This window comes from Falco naumanni, chromosome 12 (assembly GCF_017639655.2).
Source record: "Falco naumanni isolate bFalNau1 chromosome 12, bFalNau1.pat, whole genome shotgun sequence".
Taxonomy (NCBI): domain Eukaryota; kingdom Metazoa; phylum Chordata; class Aves; order Falconiformes; family Falconidae; genus Falco; species Falco naumanni.
In genome coordinates, this window is record NC_054065.1 from 28,623,735 (window position 1) to 28,641,030 (window position 17,296).

At 44.6% G+C, this 17,296-nt stretch overlaps 2 protein-coding genes across 2 annotated transcripts in view; one reads left to right on the forward strand and one right to left on the reverse strand.

Moving 5' to 3' along the window:
• Positions 1–17,296, forward strand: part of CAPN14 (calpain 14) — an 89,304-nt gene that overhangs the window by 27,921 nt on the left and 44,087 nt on the right. The window lies entirely within an intron of this gene.
• The window catches only part of EHD3 (EH domain containing 3), a 31,750-nt gene that overhangs the window by 2,992 nt on the left and 11,462 nt on the right, over positions 1–17,296 (reverse strand). The window contains exons 3-5 of the mRNA XM_040611538.1: positions 15,182–15,279; positions 1,768–2,180; positions 604–768 (exon numbers count right to left, since the gene is read on the reverse strand). Of these exons, the coding sequence (XP_040467472.1) occupies positions 604–768; positions 1,768–2,180; positions 15,182–15,279 (676 nt within the window). The remainder of the gene's footprint in view (positions 1–603; positions 769–1,767; positions 2,181–15,181; positions 15,280–17,296) is intronic.

The following is a 17,296-nucleotide window of genomic DNA, read 5'->3' on the forward strand; positions in this document are numbered from 1 at the left end:
TCTGACTTACTTGAACACTGGGTCAAGTCTCAGCTCTGTGAACAGAAAACCTGCTTCTCTGCTTAAAATAGAAAAGGGGCTGTGAGTTTTCACAGCCCCCTTTCTCTCCTAGAAGCAGAGTGAAGCAGAAGACTTAAAAAATACAGCTCTTGAGGAAAGGGGCATATGTAGGCTTTTTGGGATACAGCTTTCCTTTCAATATAAATTAACAGTATTCTTAGGCCTGAAAATATGCAAAAGGAACCTAGAATTAAAAATAAAGAAAAACAGAAGAAATTACTTGGTGTAAAGTGCTATTCAGGCAAAGATTTGAGAAATGCAGGCAGCTGTAGCTTCACACGAGCTCTATGTGCAAAAATATTCATGCCCGAATATCGCCTGCAACATTATTTCAAGGCCCATTTCAATTCATTTGTTCAATTTCATTTTCAATTTCAATTCAATTCAATAAAAAAAAAAATTTCAATTCAAAAAAACATATTCAAGGCCTTTCCCACAAGCAACGACAATCAATGTCTGCATGGTTTGTGTCATAGTCCCTGAGATTACTGTCATGCTCTTTCCTTGGATGTTTGGTGCTCCAGCCAAGATGCCACTGCTTACCTGCATCTTTCTCAGATTAGGGAAGTCTCCTGGTGAGATCTGATGCTCCCGTTCAATGCGGGCATAAATCTCTCCCAAGTTGTTAACAAGCTCTTTCTTTTTATTGTCTTTCCCAAACATCGATGGCATTTCTTTCTTTAAGGAACTGATGATGTAGGCGTGGACCTGAAGGGCATTAAATGATACAGAATAAAGAAGACAGGTGTTAAAGAGCACATCACAAAATTCTTCCCAACTGAGAGTATCTGTGCCTAGGACTTCAACCCTATCTTGTCCCACCCTGAAGAGCAAGCCCAGCTCCTCAGCTTGCCTGTAACTACTGGTTATTACTCCAGTGCTAAGTGCAGCTCAGCTGTGCACACTGTGCTGAGATGAGGTGTGAGGACAGTGTATGAGTCCTGGGCATACAGACAGTGATGTTCATACACACCTCCTGGAGGGGAGTGATGGTTTTTTTTCTTCCACTGGGCATGGCCTTCCAGGGAATAGCCCCTTTTCAGTCCAAACCATACAGGTTTTGGAGCTCCCTAGACTTAAATGTTTTAGTAAAAACACCAGTCTTTAATTTATGTGACATTCTGGTTTTTTTTTTTAATAGTGGACTAAATGTTTTCTCTTAGAAATGAAGACCTTTGCGCAGAAAGCTTTTTACAGATATTTGGATCTCTTTTTCTCAACTGATGTGGGGTTATTCCCTGTATTCTGAGGAGCTTCATTCAGCTCATTTCAAATATTCAGAGATACAGCAGGCTTATTTGCCGTTCTTGTGAGTCTCCACCTCCTCTCTGTCCATCTAAGCCAGGTATGTCTCTTGGCTAAGAAAGTTTAAGGCAAAAGACCTAGAGCTTACCAATTCCCTTGGTATGTGATTCTGACATACTGAATTGGTCCTAAATCAGTTAGAGCAACTGCTTTCAGATCCCTTCAAGTGCTACCTGCTAGATACAGATCTGTGGCTATCTTCCTTGCTCTGGCCTGTCATGCTAACGCACCAAGCAAAGGAGATGCTTTCTGCCCTGAAGTGCCTAGGCCTGAGTGAAATGGGATGGAAATGGTAGGATCCATGAGCTTTGCATGTCAAACCGGCCCAAACCACTTCCCCATAGCCTACATACTGCAGACAGCCCAAACTGAATGCTTGAGGGTTTCTATGCCAACACCCACCTTGGCCAGCCGTGCTCGCTTGATGAGATCATTCAGCTTCCTCAGGGCTGCGTTGCGGGGCAGGCTCTGGATATCCCTGAACAGGTCCTGCTCCTCTGCCTCAAACAACTTGCGGTTGTCGGGGATGAGCAATGGATGGGACCAGAAGGAGCCAATGTAAACCCTGATGACCTCAGGAGTGTTGACAATCTTTCCTAGGGACCACATGAGGGCACCGTACACCCGCATCAGCTGTTGAGTCTCTATCTGGTCAGCCTTGTTGAGGACAACTCTCATCTTGTCCTCGTGGTTCTTCAGGGCCTTGATGACCTCAGAGAACTCATCAGAGATGTCCAGCTTGTGTGCATCAAAAAGGAGAATGATGCGGTCAACCCGCTCTGCAAACCACTCCAGTACAGCAGCGAAGTCATAACCTGCGAGGGGGGGTAGAGGAAAAACAGAGATGTACATGCATAGGAGTAGGGAAGCCTCCCTGCCGTACCTGGCCTATGCCACCTGAGGATAAGCTTGCAACGAGGAAGCTTCCCCAGTAGATCAGGTAGCTTGGTAAAGGAAACATGAAACATCATTCTTTGTCCCAAAGAAGGTGGAGATGAGGCACTGATCCTCACACTGAAATGCCCAAGATGCGTGCAGTTAAGGATAGCTCTCATCTTCTCCGCATTAAGAGATCACTCAAAGAAGTCTTAAATTTGTGATACAGACGCTTCATTCAAATGCATATAAGGAGAAAATGGCCATATTTAAGCAGCTGCTGCAGAAGCCTTGCATGTGGCAACAGAGGCAGTCTGGGTTCTGGATTGCTGGCCATCAGCATAGCCTACAAAAGGCTGCAGAAAGCTGGATAATTGCAGTACTTGCACCCAGACTGGTTTGAGATGTGTATCTCTACTGCGTCATAACTCTCAGGTCTTGTTTGGTTGTGCGAGACTAACTCTGTCCCATCCAATTCAAAACCCAGGATGCAAATAACCTGCCTTACCTGAGCGATTGTCCTGTCATACCTGCTGCATGTGTACGAAGCAAAATGACTTGTGTTTACTTTGCTGAGCCCTTGACGCTTAGAAGGCAGCATTGCTGTGAACACCAGAGGTGGACTCAAGCTGCGAACAGCGGGTTCAAATTCCCCATGCCTCAGAACTAAGGATAACGGCTGCGCAGCGTTAGGCCTGGGTTCATCTCTAGGCAATATAGGGCGTGATAAATAGTGCGTGGAGATGTTTTTAAAACAACAGTAATGACAGCAACAAAATGACCTTCTTTCCTAGCTCTGTAGTTCGTTTTCACCTTCTTCAAAGCCTCACTGAGAGACTTGTGCTCTCCCTCTGCTCTGTCAGATTGCTCTCTTATGTTGTGCAACACTTGAGGTTATCTGTGTTGCCAGAGTGCTCCACTGTTAGGAGCATTCTGGACAGAGCATAAGCTATTTGCATTCAAATAATTTAACATACTATTTTAATCTTGGCTTTCATGAATAAATGTACGATAATTATTAGTTCAGTGCCCCCCCACCTCCATATTCTTTTTTTTTTCCTTTCTGCCCTCTCCAAAACCTAAAGGCAACCAGTACGTCCTAGTCTTTAGAGCAGAATGACAAAAGGGAGGATGACTAAGCTCTGATCTTGACTTACCAATGGCCTTTTCTCCCTTGTGATTAAGCAAACTGGGGTGAAATGCTGGCTCTCAAGTCAGGAGTAAAGCCTACATGAACTTTCTTTTCAGCAGGATAAATTGGTATTAACTGTTTTCCAGTGAGAACTTTTATACAACTGCAAAGTATTATTACTTGGTAGTGTTTTGTTTCAGTCAGTTATAGTTTGCTCCTTACAAGAAAAGGGTAGGAGAGGGGAGCACTCTTGGATGAGGACAGCTTGCCCTGCTCTCTTTCATGGGATCTACAGACACTGTAGATGGAAAGGATAGATGTTTGTCCTACCAGTGGCCTTCTGCTCGCTTAGGACACTGGTGCCTTCTCTAGCAGCAGCAGGTAAAGCTGGGCCCTGGCTCTTTGCTCAGCTATGTTTGATGCCGAGAACTTCAGAGAATTCAGAATTGGTAATGCCTGCTGAGTATTCAATATGTTACATTGATATCTGTATATCTTGCCTGGTCTCACCTCAGCAACAATGGTGAGTCAGACCCTCTTACAACCAAAATAAACTTGGTCCTGCTTGCTTTCAGATAATAGTAGCCTTTTAACATGAGATGTTCTCACTGTATGGAGCTTGCCTCTGTTATCTGCTGTAAAGCTACGCATGCTGACTCGTTCCCAAATTGTGCTAGGAGGCAGTGGCAGCAGGGCAAAGTCAATGCCAGCACCTCATTTCACTTGGACTGGGTTCAGGCTGCAAGCTGTCCTTCTGCAAGCAGATCAATGAATTTGCAAGTGGGGACCCCCCATGGCATGCACACCCACACCTAATGTTTTGTTCTGCCTGGGCTGTACTGAAAGTCATCCAGCATGGCAGGATAGTTTATTCTTCATACACAGAGCTACACAGTTTGCTTTTTCACCATGGAAGCAATGAGTCAGGGCATCTCATTTGTTGTGGAGATGTTTGTGCATTTAATCTTGTCAATCTCATTGACTGGGATGCTTTCTTGTTGAGCTGGCACGTGTTTGAATTGCACCATGACTACTATTTTCAACCTTTTTCTTGGGGGGTTTGTGTGTGTGTGAATCAAGAGGGAAACAGTTATTCTCTCTAGGGCGCCTTGTAATGCTACAGTGACGTCCTGCCACAGATCACGTGAGTGGTTTCCTTCTGACAGCAGAGGAACAGCCACTGTTAGGCTCTCTGTTGTTAACAGCAGCTGGGATGAGGTGTGGAGTGTCTGCACCTGACAATCACCCCACTTTTTAGTGATTCAGTGGAAGTGGGGACTTATTATTTAGGTAAGAAAAAAAAAAAAGGTGACATTGGAGTTTTGGTATTACCTGAGGACTTGGGAGACTGCCCTTAACCCTTTGATCTGCCTGGGTCTCAGGGTTTGTCCAAAAGTATCTTTAGGTGCTTAGCTCTGACTTTTACCATGTATCAAGCCTGGATCCACAGTAGCACTTCCAGAGTATCTGCTCTGTGAGCCTCTCTTTCCTATTCACAAACCAAAATGTTGCTTTGCCCAACGAAAGGGAATTAATATCTCCTCAGACCTTTTGTATGTTCCCAGCTGCTACAGTAATACACACACAGTCTTGAATGCCCCTGTGGACTTCATTAAATGTCTAGATTGATTAGCAGACTTTCTTTCCCAGGTTCTTTGTCTGTTTGGAGACACTCTTCTGACAGTGGTCTCCTACATACCTCTATTAAACAGAACAAAGCCCTGGGGCGTAACACTTGGTGATGTTTCAGAGCAGTCACATCAGCATGGACTCATCTGCATCCTATGCTGGGACAAAAGCCCAACCTACACATTCCTCTTGTACATCCTGCTTGCTTTGGTGCTTAGGGAATGTGGGAGACCTACCAAGAAATCAATCTCTCTCTGTCTGCAGTTCTAACAAGTGCTCGTTGCACCTGCATTCTCCTGTATGGAGGTATTTGACAGGAAAACCAAGGTGAAAGTGTATGTATTTTGATCTTAAGTGACAAAACACTTCAGAGGAAAACTATCGTGAGTGGTACAAGTGTTCCTTATCGTGTAGCATGACATGTGGAAAGGGCAGGTGGGCAGGTTGTCTGTTGACAGCTCTCTGCTTGGAGTCACTGACTGTGATGGGTGTTTTCTCCATCAGATAAGTACTTAGAGAATTGCTACATAGATCATTCATAGGGTTGACACTTTAGTTTTGCTTTTAGCATATAAAAGAATAGACTGTTAAAACATTTGGATAGCAGGGTAACAATGTAAAACCCTAATGGCAAGCCATTAATAAAGCTGTTTAAAACCAAGGTCTTAAATTCATGTTTTAATGTTTATTTCAGAGCTTTCATTTCTGGAGGACTCTTCAATAGCATAGGGAACTCGGGACATTTTGCCTGACTCCAGCTAGCACTGGAGGTGCTCAATACCTGAAAACATACGAAGCTCATTCTGTAACTAAATCTAAGCATTATAGCCTCACTTCGATCTCTCCCCCCTGCCCCTTTTGTATTTCACAGAGGCATGGGGCCTGACTCTTCTGGCAGTTTATTAGTGTGTGAGCTTAGACCAAGAACTGATCCTGATCCAGAGACATATTAGGAGTTTTTGAAGTTCCACTCTAAATGAGTTAAGTCTCTTTACACCCTCTCTCAGTGTTGTAGAGTGTTGCTAAGGCCTCTCACAAAAGCAGCCAGTTACTATCTCTGATTTGGCAGTGTTTCAGTGATGGGTGAAGCTATCCACATAACATAGCACAGCTTTATTGTGAAGTTACAGGGCATTTGGGAAGCCATCTGCTTGCCAAAGCTGCACAAATACAAACCCATTATTACAGGGATGTTCAGACAGAAATGTAGAGGGGAGAATTTTCTGTTCAGTAATTCCTGTCTGTTTGTGGTTACACTTGCATTTTTGTTGAAAAATACGATGCATATTTAAACATTCTCTAGTATCACTGATGCAGCTTCTTTCACAACCTCCAGATAAGGTGAACACGAATAGAAAATTAATCCTAACCATACAGTACTAGGAGGCTAAGATGAACATGATAATAATTTTGTTCAATCGGACATTTTTTCATGGGACAGATTTCCTTCTGACTGAAAAGAAAAGGACTCAACAGATTTAGCACAAAGCTGACAAGTCAGCAGAACTGTCAGTGGATCCAGTCTACAGAGAAAATGATCTTGCAGACACCCTGCCACCTAGACTCCATAAGGCAGACTGGCTTAATGAATACTTGTCTGTGCACTATTGGAATACCTGGCAGCATGCATTTCACTAAGATCTAGCAGGATGATGCAATTACATTTCTGTCAAGTCAGACCAGGCATGATACGGTCTTTGTGCTGACTGGGGGAAGAAGGATGATACCTGACCCAGCAGAAAATCTGCCTGGCTGTAACATTTTTAAGCCAATTTAAACCAGCAATGAGTGTGCATGTATTGGTTCAGCATTTCTAACTGTGTAGCTAGACTGGTTGGTTGGGGTTTTTTTTGTCTGATAGTAAACACGCTACTGGATTTCCTGTCTTGTGGAACCATGGCCACAGCCATGGCGGGATGGAAAGGGAATAGTAAGATCATGAAATACTGAAAAACCTAAAGCTGCTGCTTTGCACCAGGTATCTCACAGCTTGCTGTCACTACTGCTTTTAGCAATTCACCTCTTTCCTGCTGAATTTTAGTCGCTGGGAGATCCCTTCTCATCCTTCTAAAGCTGCTGTTTATCCAGAGACTGAAAATTCACTAGATCATGGCCCGCTATAGAGCTGAGTTTTATGGTTGTGTCCCTATTTGTCAACGGATAGATTGGTTTTGTGTGTCTGAGGACAGCATCAGAAGATGGGTTGGTTGGCATAGTGAACACTGACTACCTAGAGAAAAAGCAGCTCTTGGAGATGAAACAAATGCTATTCCGGGGAACTAATTACTTGATCTGTATTTTTAAATTGATTAAGAGGGGTTTTGGAGGCTTAGTCTAACTGGTCACAGTGATACCCTGCCTGAAAGCCCTTCAAAGTCCAGGGAAGAGGACTATGTCATGGCAAAACAAGCAGGCAGCCCACACTGGAGGGGGAGAATGTGCCAGGAGGGGCAGGTGTTACCTGAGCGTGACAGATGGCTGTAAGCAAAGAAGGAAGGTGACACAATGGTCAGAAGAAGAAAATGCGGGGAAGAAAGGAGGGGGAAGTGACACATCTCTTTAAGGACACACAGAGTGGGAAGGAGGGTGGGTGCCTGTTGTGAGACCCAGGGAGGGATGGCACAATGCAGAGATGAAGGTGCTGGGAAGAATATGAGAGATGAAACAGCTGGGACTGGGTGGAGGAACAGTAATTTGGGCAAGTTTCTCTCAAGGCGAGGAGCTGGCGGTGCCAGCAAGGAAAGGACAGAAGGGAAGATGAAAAGCGAAGGATGGGTATTGGATATACATTGCAGCTCGTCATAAACCAGCTTTGTAAAAAGCTGCCATACTCCTCTCTGGAAGTGGCTGCCTTCCAAAGGGATATAAAGAGATTCCCGTAATATATGTCTGTGGGTGTGTTGGGAAGTAGACAGAAGTCCCTCATGATGAAAAGATTTCTATGAGTGTTACAGGTCATAATTTCTAGAGCAGGCCTCAGCTTGCCGATCACTTTTGCCTTTGCCTATATCCAAAGCAGCACTCTGTCCTGGAGCTGCTGATTCACAGCACTAGGAGCTACATCCCCCAGCCAGTGCTCTGCATTTCTTCCTCCTCAGTACCAGGAACTAATGGAAACATTACGTATGTTTTGGAGACTTAAAGGTTTCCAAAGCAAAGGCAAAAGGACTCAAAGCACAGCAAATCTGCCTGTGTTCTCCACTAGGAAAGATGGGTGGGTGTCAGACTTCTAATGCTAACATTTACATTAACCAGTACTGGAGTGGCAGACTGGCCTTTTGCTTTCATGTTGTTTACTGCAAGGGTTTCAGGGTTGGGAAGACTGGGAGCCTTACAGGGCCCTTGCTTTATGTCAGTGGAAATTGTGTGAAACCTCACTTGGCATATTCAAATCAGGTGGAGCGAAACTGATGACAGCATTGCCCAGAGCAAAGTTTCCTTATAACAGCCTGTTTAGCTTCTATGTACTCACAGCAGAACTTGTCCCCTCTACCCTTTACATATTTATGTCTTTGTCATTTGTGACAGATGGATCGAGTGTTTTTTCGCACTCAGGCCAATCCTGAAAACAGTTCCTAGCCAGATTTCGAGACCTCAGAAGGCATCTGAATATAGGCCAAGTTTTCCGGAGAGGTCAGTGCACAGCAGTGCTGAGGCATAGCTGTAATTCCAAGGAAGTTTCTTTACCATAGTGTCCAAACACAAACTAAATTCTCCCAGTACACATAGTTTAAGCCTGGGGAGAAATCGTGTTTGAAAACCTGGCCATCAGTAACTGATAGCTGCTGCCAGTGACCAGGAAACACAGTCATCCTTCATTGTTACTCAGGATGCTGAAAGAATACATGATGGGCATAAATAATGCAAATTGATGAGATAGTGATGGGCACAACTATCTTGATGAAATAGATACTTAAGGTATTTTTGGAGTGCACAGTGCACAATAAAATGGACAAACTGAACAGCTGTTCTAAAAATCAGACTTGTTTGGTAACACAAATTAAGTGCTTATTATATGTTAAACAGGAATTAAAAAAAAAAGTGCAGCCCTTTCTATCTGTGCAACTATTTAATCTCAGTTCTTTTGCATTCTTTTTTTTCTCTTCCAGTTCTGGAAGTGCAAAATATAGCAGTATTTCCAAATTAAATCATGAAGACAGCCCCTCCACCCCCCTCCCTGAACAAAATCATGGTTTGGTTTTCCCCAAACCCAAATATAATCTTAAGCTGTTGTCTGCATCCTGCTTTCAGGTCAGAAGAGTTAGGCTCGTGGCTTCGCATATTCCTATGAATAAAAGGGATTAGAGCTGTGCAGATTTTCCCCTCATTTTTGCATTGCTCTTAGAGGAAGCGCAGAACTGTGACTGTAGGAGCTGAGCCTTTCAGTGCAACACTATGTGTTTGTCAGATTGTGATAAAATCAGGCAAGTTGGCAGAGCAGCTACTGCACTGCAGCAATGGAGGTGAACTGGGAAGTCAAAACTACCCAGTGCACTTTCACCCTCCCAGGCAGAGTGAAATACAAAATACAAGCAAACATCACCAGCAGGGAGTATTATAGCAAATATTTGAAATGCCTCCCTTTTAGAGGCTTTCAGGGTGGATGCTTTCAGTTGTGTATCATGCTGTTACTAGCACACGTGACAAAACTCTTTGGGAAAAATATTTTCTTGTTGCCATTGTACCCTAAATATGTTGCGTGAAGTGGGAGAACATCAATTCCCTTGGTGTTTGCCTTTCCCTTCCAAGCATGGCTATTTGAGACACAGTCAGTCTGAGAGCTCTGCACCGCCTAATACTGTTGCCATTAGCATTTTTCTTACTGTCAGGCTGCTGAGTGACTAAATATCCTTGGTGCTGAAGCTGCTGGTCATTTGGGAATTTTTCCTTCCCAGGAGACACTGTAAGGCTAGTGTGTGTGTGTATGGTTTGGTTTTGATTTTTTTTTTTTTTCCCTTGGCTACGGGAAACCTGGGCTGCACTGCAGCCAGCAGAATGGAACTGGGTGGAAGGCTGGAAAAAGGCTGGAATAGTGTGTACTGGAAAGAAAGCCAACAGGGAATGATGCTGCCAGTCCTCCTGGGTAGGCCCTTGTGCTCACTGCTAACACAGTAAAGGGAGGAGGTGACATATATAGGGTGAAGATGAAGTAAGTGTTCACGACATATTCAGGAAGTACTACCCTGAAACAGGGATCAAGCACAACTTGTCCAGGGCATCACCGAACTTGGCAGACTTGGATCTGCTTAGCTCAGGGCATGTGTAGGTTGAGACGGATGGTTAGTGGAGCATGTAATGCTCAGCCCCCAGGGATGGCCCTGCGACTCAAGTGTATGAGCTGCTGTTACCAGGTGGCTCAATTAGCGTGGCAGGCTGCACAAGATGATGAATTATGAGGAATTCCTAACTCCTGCCCTGGCTCTGCTGTACTGCATGACCTGACCCGTGGTCATTCCCTTCATCCTCATTTATTTCAGTACAGTCATCCCTTTCTCATCCTGGGCTCATTATGTGACACTAGAACAGTGTTTTGCAAATGGATAGCATCTGTATTACTATCAAATTGTCAAAGCAGCCAAGACTGTGCTACTTTGGTACAAATATCTCCCCTATGGGCACCTCTGCAGCCTGCTGTTGCCTCAGGCTTAGCTGGAAACAATAAAAAAACAGAAGGACACAGTGTGAGGGGGCACGTGGACATTGTCACATAAGAGGGCATGGATCTAAGACCAGAGAAGAAATGGCTGTTCTCCAGGCAAGGACCATTCAGAAGAGTGAAGGGCAGGATGCTTTGGGCCATGACATCCTGGGAACTTCCCAGGCCTGTAAATGAAACCTGTATATCCTAGGGGTCTAGCTACCATACCTGTGACACCATGGGTGCCCACCATGAAGAACTGCATGAGTCACAGGAGCTCAGCAGGACAAAAGTACTGCAGGCAGCTCCTTGGCTACATGTTTTACTAGAGCCTGAGTGCAGCAGCTGTGTCAGTGCTGGTGATCTCACTGCATGCCAAGGGGACGTGGACTTCAGCTATGACAGACTGCATCACCCTCAACTGCTTGACAGGCCTAAACTTGTTGGTCTGCTACTGGGAAACTTCACGGGCTGCTCTGTGGGGGGAAGGTGGCTCTTAGGATCATGTACTGGTGTCCTGGAAGAGAGCCAGCACAGTACTCCATTTCTCAGGACGACACAGCATTCCCTGGAGGAAAGTTTTCTACCTACTTGCAAAGCCCTGCTGCTGGCTACACAAGGCTGACTGCAGTAACACTGGTGCTTCTGCACGCTGGCTCATCGGGGAAGGGACTGAGTTATCTGTCATGTTAGTCTTTCCAACAGCAACAAGGCAGTGAATTTAATTCAGAGTTGAGTTCAGACAAATGCAAAGCTTCAGAACCTGGTCTTGGCCCCTGAATCATTCCTTTAACTCCATTTCCTCACTCCTGCTACTTGAAACATGGATGTAGTAACAGCAACAGCTATTGCCTTGAAATGCAGGGGTATAAGGTGGCCCTCGTGGATTGCTAAGCTTTGATACATGGTATTCTGCTAAGCTGGCACTGTAGATTAACTAATGCTCTTGACGTCTAATGCGAAAGGAGACAGACTTGCGATGTTCCCAGTGAAAGGAATTTCCTATTTTTAGAAATACTGCTGTTTCTCATGGGATGGGCAGGCTGGGAAAGTCTGCCACATCTTTTGCATTTTTACTTTTCCCTTCAATCTTACGACAGAAAGCTGCTTTACTGTCTACTCCCTTCCCTGACCCTGCTTCACAGGTACCCCGGTCTGAGGGTCTTAAAACCTACTAGTAGCAAAGGGTAAGGAGCTCCACTGTTCCCGGCAGTGAATAAATTTCTAAGTGTCTCTTGGGAAACCTCTGCGAGACTCCCTCAGGTCTTGCTTCATTCCCAAGTGAAATCCGAGCAGGCTGGAAAGGTATAGAAGGGCAGAGGCATTTTGTTGTGTCAGCAGATTTAAGCACTGTCTTGTTTTCTGCCTAGAAACCACATTATTGCTCTATCTGCCTCCAAAATCAACTTGCTAATGAGGGCAGCAGGCTTCTCAGCTTGGTAGCAAATGCACCAGCCTCCACTTTTTCCTATTCCTCTTCCATGGAAGCTGGGAAGTGAGCACTCCATTTCAAACACCAGCTTCCTAGAGATAACTTCAAGTAAATGCTGGCAGCAGCCCTTCCTAAACATAAGCACCCCAGCACTCTTTTGACTCTTTCTGCTCCCTGGGCTGGATCCCCTGCAGACAGAAATTGCTGGAGTTCTGCCAGCTTCAACAAAGCTATGTTGTTCTAAACCAGATGAGGATCTTGCCCTGTAACTATTGAAAGGCCATCCGACATAACCCACGTGACCAGTTTCAGGCTGCCCTGACGTACTGAGATCCCATCTACCCTGTACTTTTAACTGCTGTCATTAGGTCAGTCGACAGCCAGGATGTGACAGTCCCCTTGTCTGGTTAGAGGTGTAGCAGAGCAAATTCTTGGGATGGCAGGATGAGCAGGAGGTGGCTGGGCTCTGTCTAGAGTTCTCATCTCCTGGCAAAAGGGTGGAGTGACCACACACTGTAGTCACAGGACCAATGCATAAGCACTTAATTGCACTAAGGGCAGAAAAGTTGTCCAGGAAGAATTTGCCCCATGTGCTGAGACAGGCCTCCAGTTCTACAACTAGGTATAGCTTAAAGAATCGGGACTCCCTTTAGCTTTCTCTGCTTATGAGGAACATTCCCTTAGCTGTTTCCAGATGTCTGGGGAGGCGTTATTGGCTTGGGTCAAAATGCACCAGTGAGCTTCCTAACAGCGTACAGCTGTGCATCACTGTGTTCTGGCATTGCGGGCATTTACCAGAGTAGCTGCAGGAATCACAGAATCCTTTAGATTGGAAAAGACCTTGAAGATCACAGAGTCCAACTGTTACCCTAGCACTGCCAAGTCCACCACTGAACATGTCCCTAAGCACCACATCTGTATGCCTTTTAAATATCTCTAGGGACAGTGACTCCACCACATCCCTGAGCAGCCTGTTCCAATGCTTGACAACCCTTCTGGTGAAGAAACTTTTCCTCACATCCAATCTAAACCTCCCCTGGCATAACGTGAGGCCATCTCCTCTTGTCCTATGGCTTGTTATCTGGGAGAAGAGACCAACTCCCACCTCACTACAACCTCCTTTCCAGGTAGTGGTAGATAGCGATAAGGTCTCCCCTCAGTCTCCTTTTCTCCAGACTAAACAACCCCAGTTCCCTCAGTTGCTCCTCACAAGATTAGTGCTCCAGACCCTTCCCCAGCTTCATTGCCTTGCTCTGCACACACTCCAGCACCTCAACGTTTCTCCAGGAAAACGCTGTGGGAAATGGTGTCAAAGACTTTCCTAAAGCCTAGGCAGACAACATCCACAGCCTTTCCCTCATTCACTAAGCAGGTCACCTTGTCATAGAAGCATATCAGGTTAGTCAAGCAGGACCTGCCTTTCACCAACCCATGCTGGCTGGGCCTGATCCCCTGGTCGTCCTGTACCTGCCGTGGGATGGCACTCAAGACAATCTGCTCCATAACCTTCCCTGGCACCAAGGTCAGGCTGACAGGGCTGTAAAATGGGACACCAAGGCTCACTGGGAAGCTGATAAGAGAAATTTTGCAAAAGGAGGAGCAGTACGTTTTGCAGGAGGATATTTTTAGTACTGGAAGTAGCTGGAAAATAGGAAAATCTTGCAATACATGTCAGGATTTGAACTGGTGAGGAGATTTGGGAAAGGGGTTATGGAAACATCTTTAGGGATTTGAAATGGGTCCATTTTGACTTGCTTTTTTTTTTTTTTATGAGGGAACAAAAATATTTCCTCCTAAGCAAGTTTTCCTCATAGTGGTAGGTCCACAAGAGAACTGAGTTGCTTTCAGTGGCATTTTTTGACTGAAAAATGTTTACATCGTGTAATACATATTTTTGTTTACCTCTACTTTTAAACACTTTCTGCTGAAAGGAGGAATGCTTGTACAGCATGTTTTTCAGCCTTCTGATGATGAAGGCTTGTGCGTCTTGCTACCTTTTGTAGACTGCCTGGAAGGAATTTATGATCACTTAGTAGTGCAGAGACCCATGGTGAAAGAGCTTAATGTGAGTTTTCAGCTAACTCTAGCTGTCCTTTATAGCTTTATTGGTGCTTCTTTAACTAAGGTTCCTGTGGTGGAAGATCCCAGTAAAACAAACTTGGCTCTGTGCAAGGTAGCTGCTCAATTAAGAGAAAAGAACTTGCAAGAACAATTTTAATTCAAAGGAGCATTATAAAAGTGGGAAAGGCATGAGTCATCAGAAATCTTATGGGACAGAACACTGAAACATGGGAAAGGCCTCAACACTTTGGGTAGAGCCTGTGCTGCTGCAACTTAATTGTGCATTGTTAATAGGCAGTGTGAATGAGAACTGATCTTTCCAAACCTGAATGCTGTGATTACTACTCTTAGCTTTCTTCCAATGAAATGATGGAAAACTACCAACTTTGTCTAAGGAACCAGCAAGAAACGAACTATAGTTTCTTACAGAGTAAGAAAGTGACCACAGATGTTAGGTTTAAAGCATCAAGATGTTGCCCACTTCAGAGTGCCAGCCCGAGACACCCAGAAGGTCACTGAAAGACTCTGCTATTCATCAGATCTATTTAGCATCCCGAGGATTTCCAGATTCCCCATTGCAATGAGGAACCTGGGTGCCAATGGCTCTTAATCCCAATCCAGTCCCATGCTAGGTTTAGGGAGCCTGGCCAGTACAAGAAGCCTGCTAGGTCAACTGGAAAGAAACCAGGTTGATTGCAATGGGGGCCTTGCCCATGACTTATCAGTAAGTCACTGGAAGCAAGTGTTTCTGCAAAGCAGGTAGGTATTAATTGACTCTTTCTGATGGAAATCAGTTCCCCTGGGAAATACCTGACCGTGACAGAGGTACTGCTGACCTTGTCACCAACCTTCCCTGAAACCATTTAAATTCTTTATAGCAGATTACCCACATTCCTTTGGACTCAATTTGCAAAGTCGTGCTGTACATCTGAGAGGCTCCTACTAGTGTTTCCGTCCACATCCTGTACAGCTTGAGGTGACACTCCTATATAGAGTCCCTTTGGTTTTCAGTGCTGTTGTTTAGAAGAGAACTGAACTTGGGACTTACCTCTGCTAATTCTCTGTTTTTCTCCAGAAAGGATTCCTGGTGTATCAATGACGCTGATGCTCTCTAACACGGGATTAGGTAGCTGAGCACAAACAAACCTGTGTGAAAATAAATGTGTTTGAAATAAAAGAAAAAGGTATCTATGATGTGCTGAACATACGGGCAGTATGGGACAAGCCAAGCTCTGATCTCACAACTCTTCTGTTGGAGCTTGGAGCTACTGCTGATTTAAAGAAATGAGAAAAAAGCTAAACCTGAGCACTTTCTCTTACTATTTTGTTGCTTCTGGAACATGGGTCTCAGTGATGACCTATGACAGCTGTTTTTTTATGTGACCCCCAAATTGTGAATTATTAATGAAAATGTGGAAATCCAAATGTCTTCATTTGCTCTTTAGATTTTAGAGAGAAGTGGTATTTGTTTTTCTTCACTTTAGTGTTCCCCTGCAGAGTCCTGAACTCAAGTGAACTGAAATAACTCGTTAAAAAAAAAAATCAGCAATGTTGTAGGATATTCGTTCTTTTTCAAATCTGTTCTTAAACAGACAAAGCGTGCTATTCTTGCACCATGGAAATCCTAAAGCATAGGCAGCATGAGATCTCAGGAGGTGGTTTAGTCTATCCTCTGGCCTCAAGGCAGATCAATCAGATGTTTGTCTAAAGTGTTCTTCAAATCCCTAACAATGTAGACTCACCAACCTTTGCTGGGAGTCTACTCCATTGCTTAATTATCCTTACAACAAAACCGCTTTCTTAATGTCTACTCTGAACCTCCCATGCTACAATGCCTTTGTCTCAAATACAGTAGACATGGAAAATGATGTATTTTTCCCCTCCTGTCACAACATATACTACTGTCATCCTGTCTTGCCTCAGTCTTTTCTTTAAAGAAAACAGTTTGTGTTCCCATCCCCATCCACCCCCCCCAATCTCTTTCAGTTCTCTCTAGCTGCCTTTCCAGCTCATTTCTAAATCCCTGAAGACCCTTGCGGTTTTCCTTTGAGTCCTCTCAAACTGCTCCGTATACTTATTCAGGCATGATGCCCCAAGCTGGCATGGCACTCCAGCTGTGACCTTGCCAGTGGTGAATACAGTGGATGGATTGCTCCTTACCTCTTACATATGACAGTCCCGTCATATCTTAGTAAGATGACTGCTTTTTTAACAATAGTATGACACCGTTGACTTACATTCAGTTTGTAATTCACTCTTCCCCCCTCTGCAGCTTGATTTCTGTGTAATTGCTCTTTAGCTAGTTGTTCCTGTCTCATATCTGTGCAAATCACTGCTGAAGAGTAACTTGCACTTGTTCGTAAGTGGGTTGCAGCTCATCTATTTCAGTTGCTGGTAACAGCAAAGGACAGTAAAAGCCTACCCACTGACATGGTTGGCAGTTAGCATTTCATGGATAGCCTTTTTGTGGTGGCATTCCAGGCAGCTATAAATATGTGTATGTATATGTACATATGCATATTAATAACGTGGTGTGACATCCAGGCATAAAAACACATGTTACTGTGGGAGGAAGCAGAACCATATAAAGGATGGGGGTTGGCACAAGGGCCACTAGATGCAGTCATGGCAGAGCCCTGCAGTGCTCTGACAAGTGGCTGGTTCTGCTGAAGTCCCTGCATTTATGAACTCCTCCAGGCTACAACCTCACCCCAATTTTTCTACTTGTATGACTCTGAGATGATTCTAACAAGAGTGAATCCTCATGGGTTAGATTAGTGTCTTCTCTCCCTAAGCTGTCAGCTATTTCAGACCACATATTACAGTCTCTCTCTCCCACATCTACAGCTTTGCAGGTGGCAGCAAGGAGCGTTTTTGAGTGTGTAACACTTCATGTAGAAGCAGGGAGTTGGCTTGATTCTCCTGTTGAGTGCCAGGCACTGCAGCAGAGAACAAAAGGCTCAGGAGGTCATGTTATTTCCCTGTCCTGTCAGCCCAGGTTTGCTCTCCATTGTCATAGCACTACACATTCCTTGTGGTCTAATATTAAATGGCTCAGGCAAGGGGATTTTCCACCAGCTTCTCTAGGGAAAGTACTCCACAGGAGATTTCAGATATAAGGTCAGAGGCCAGCATGAGTGAGTGCATTCTGGCTCTGTTGGCA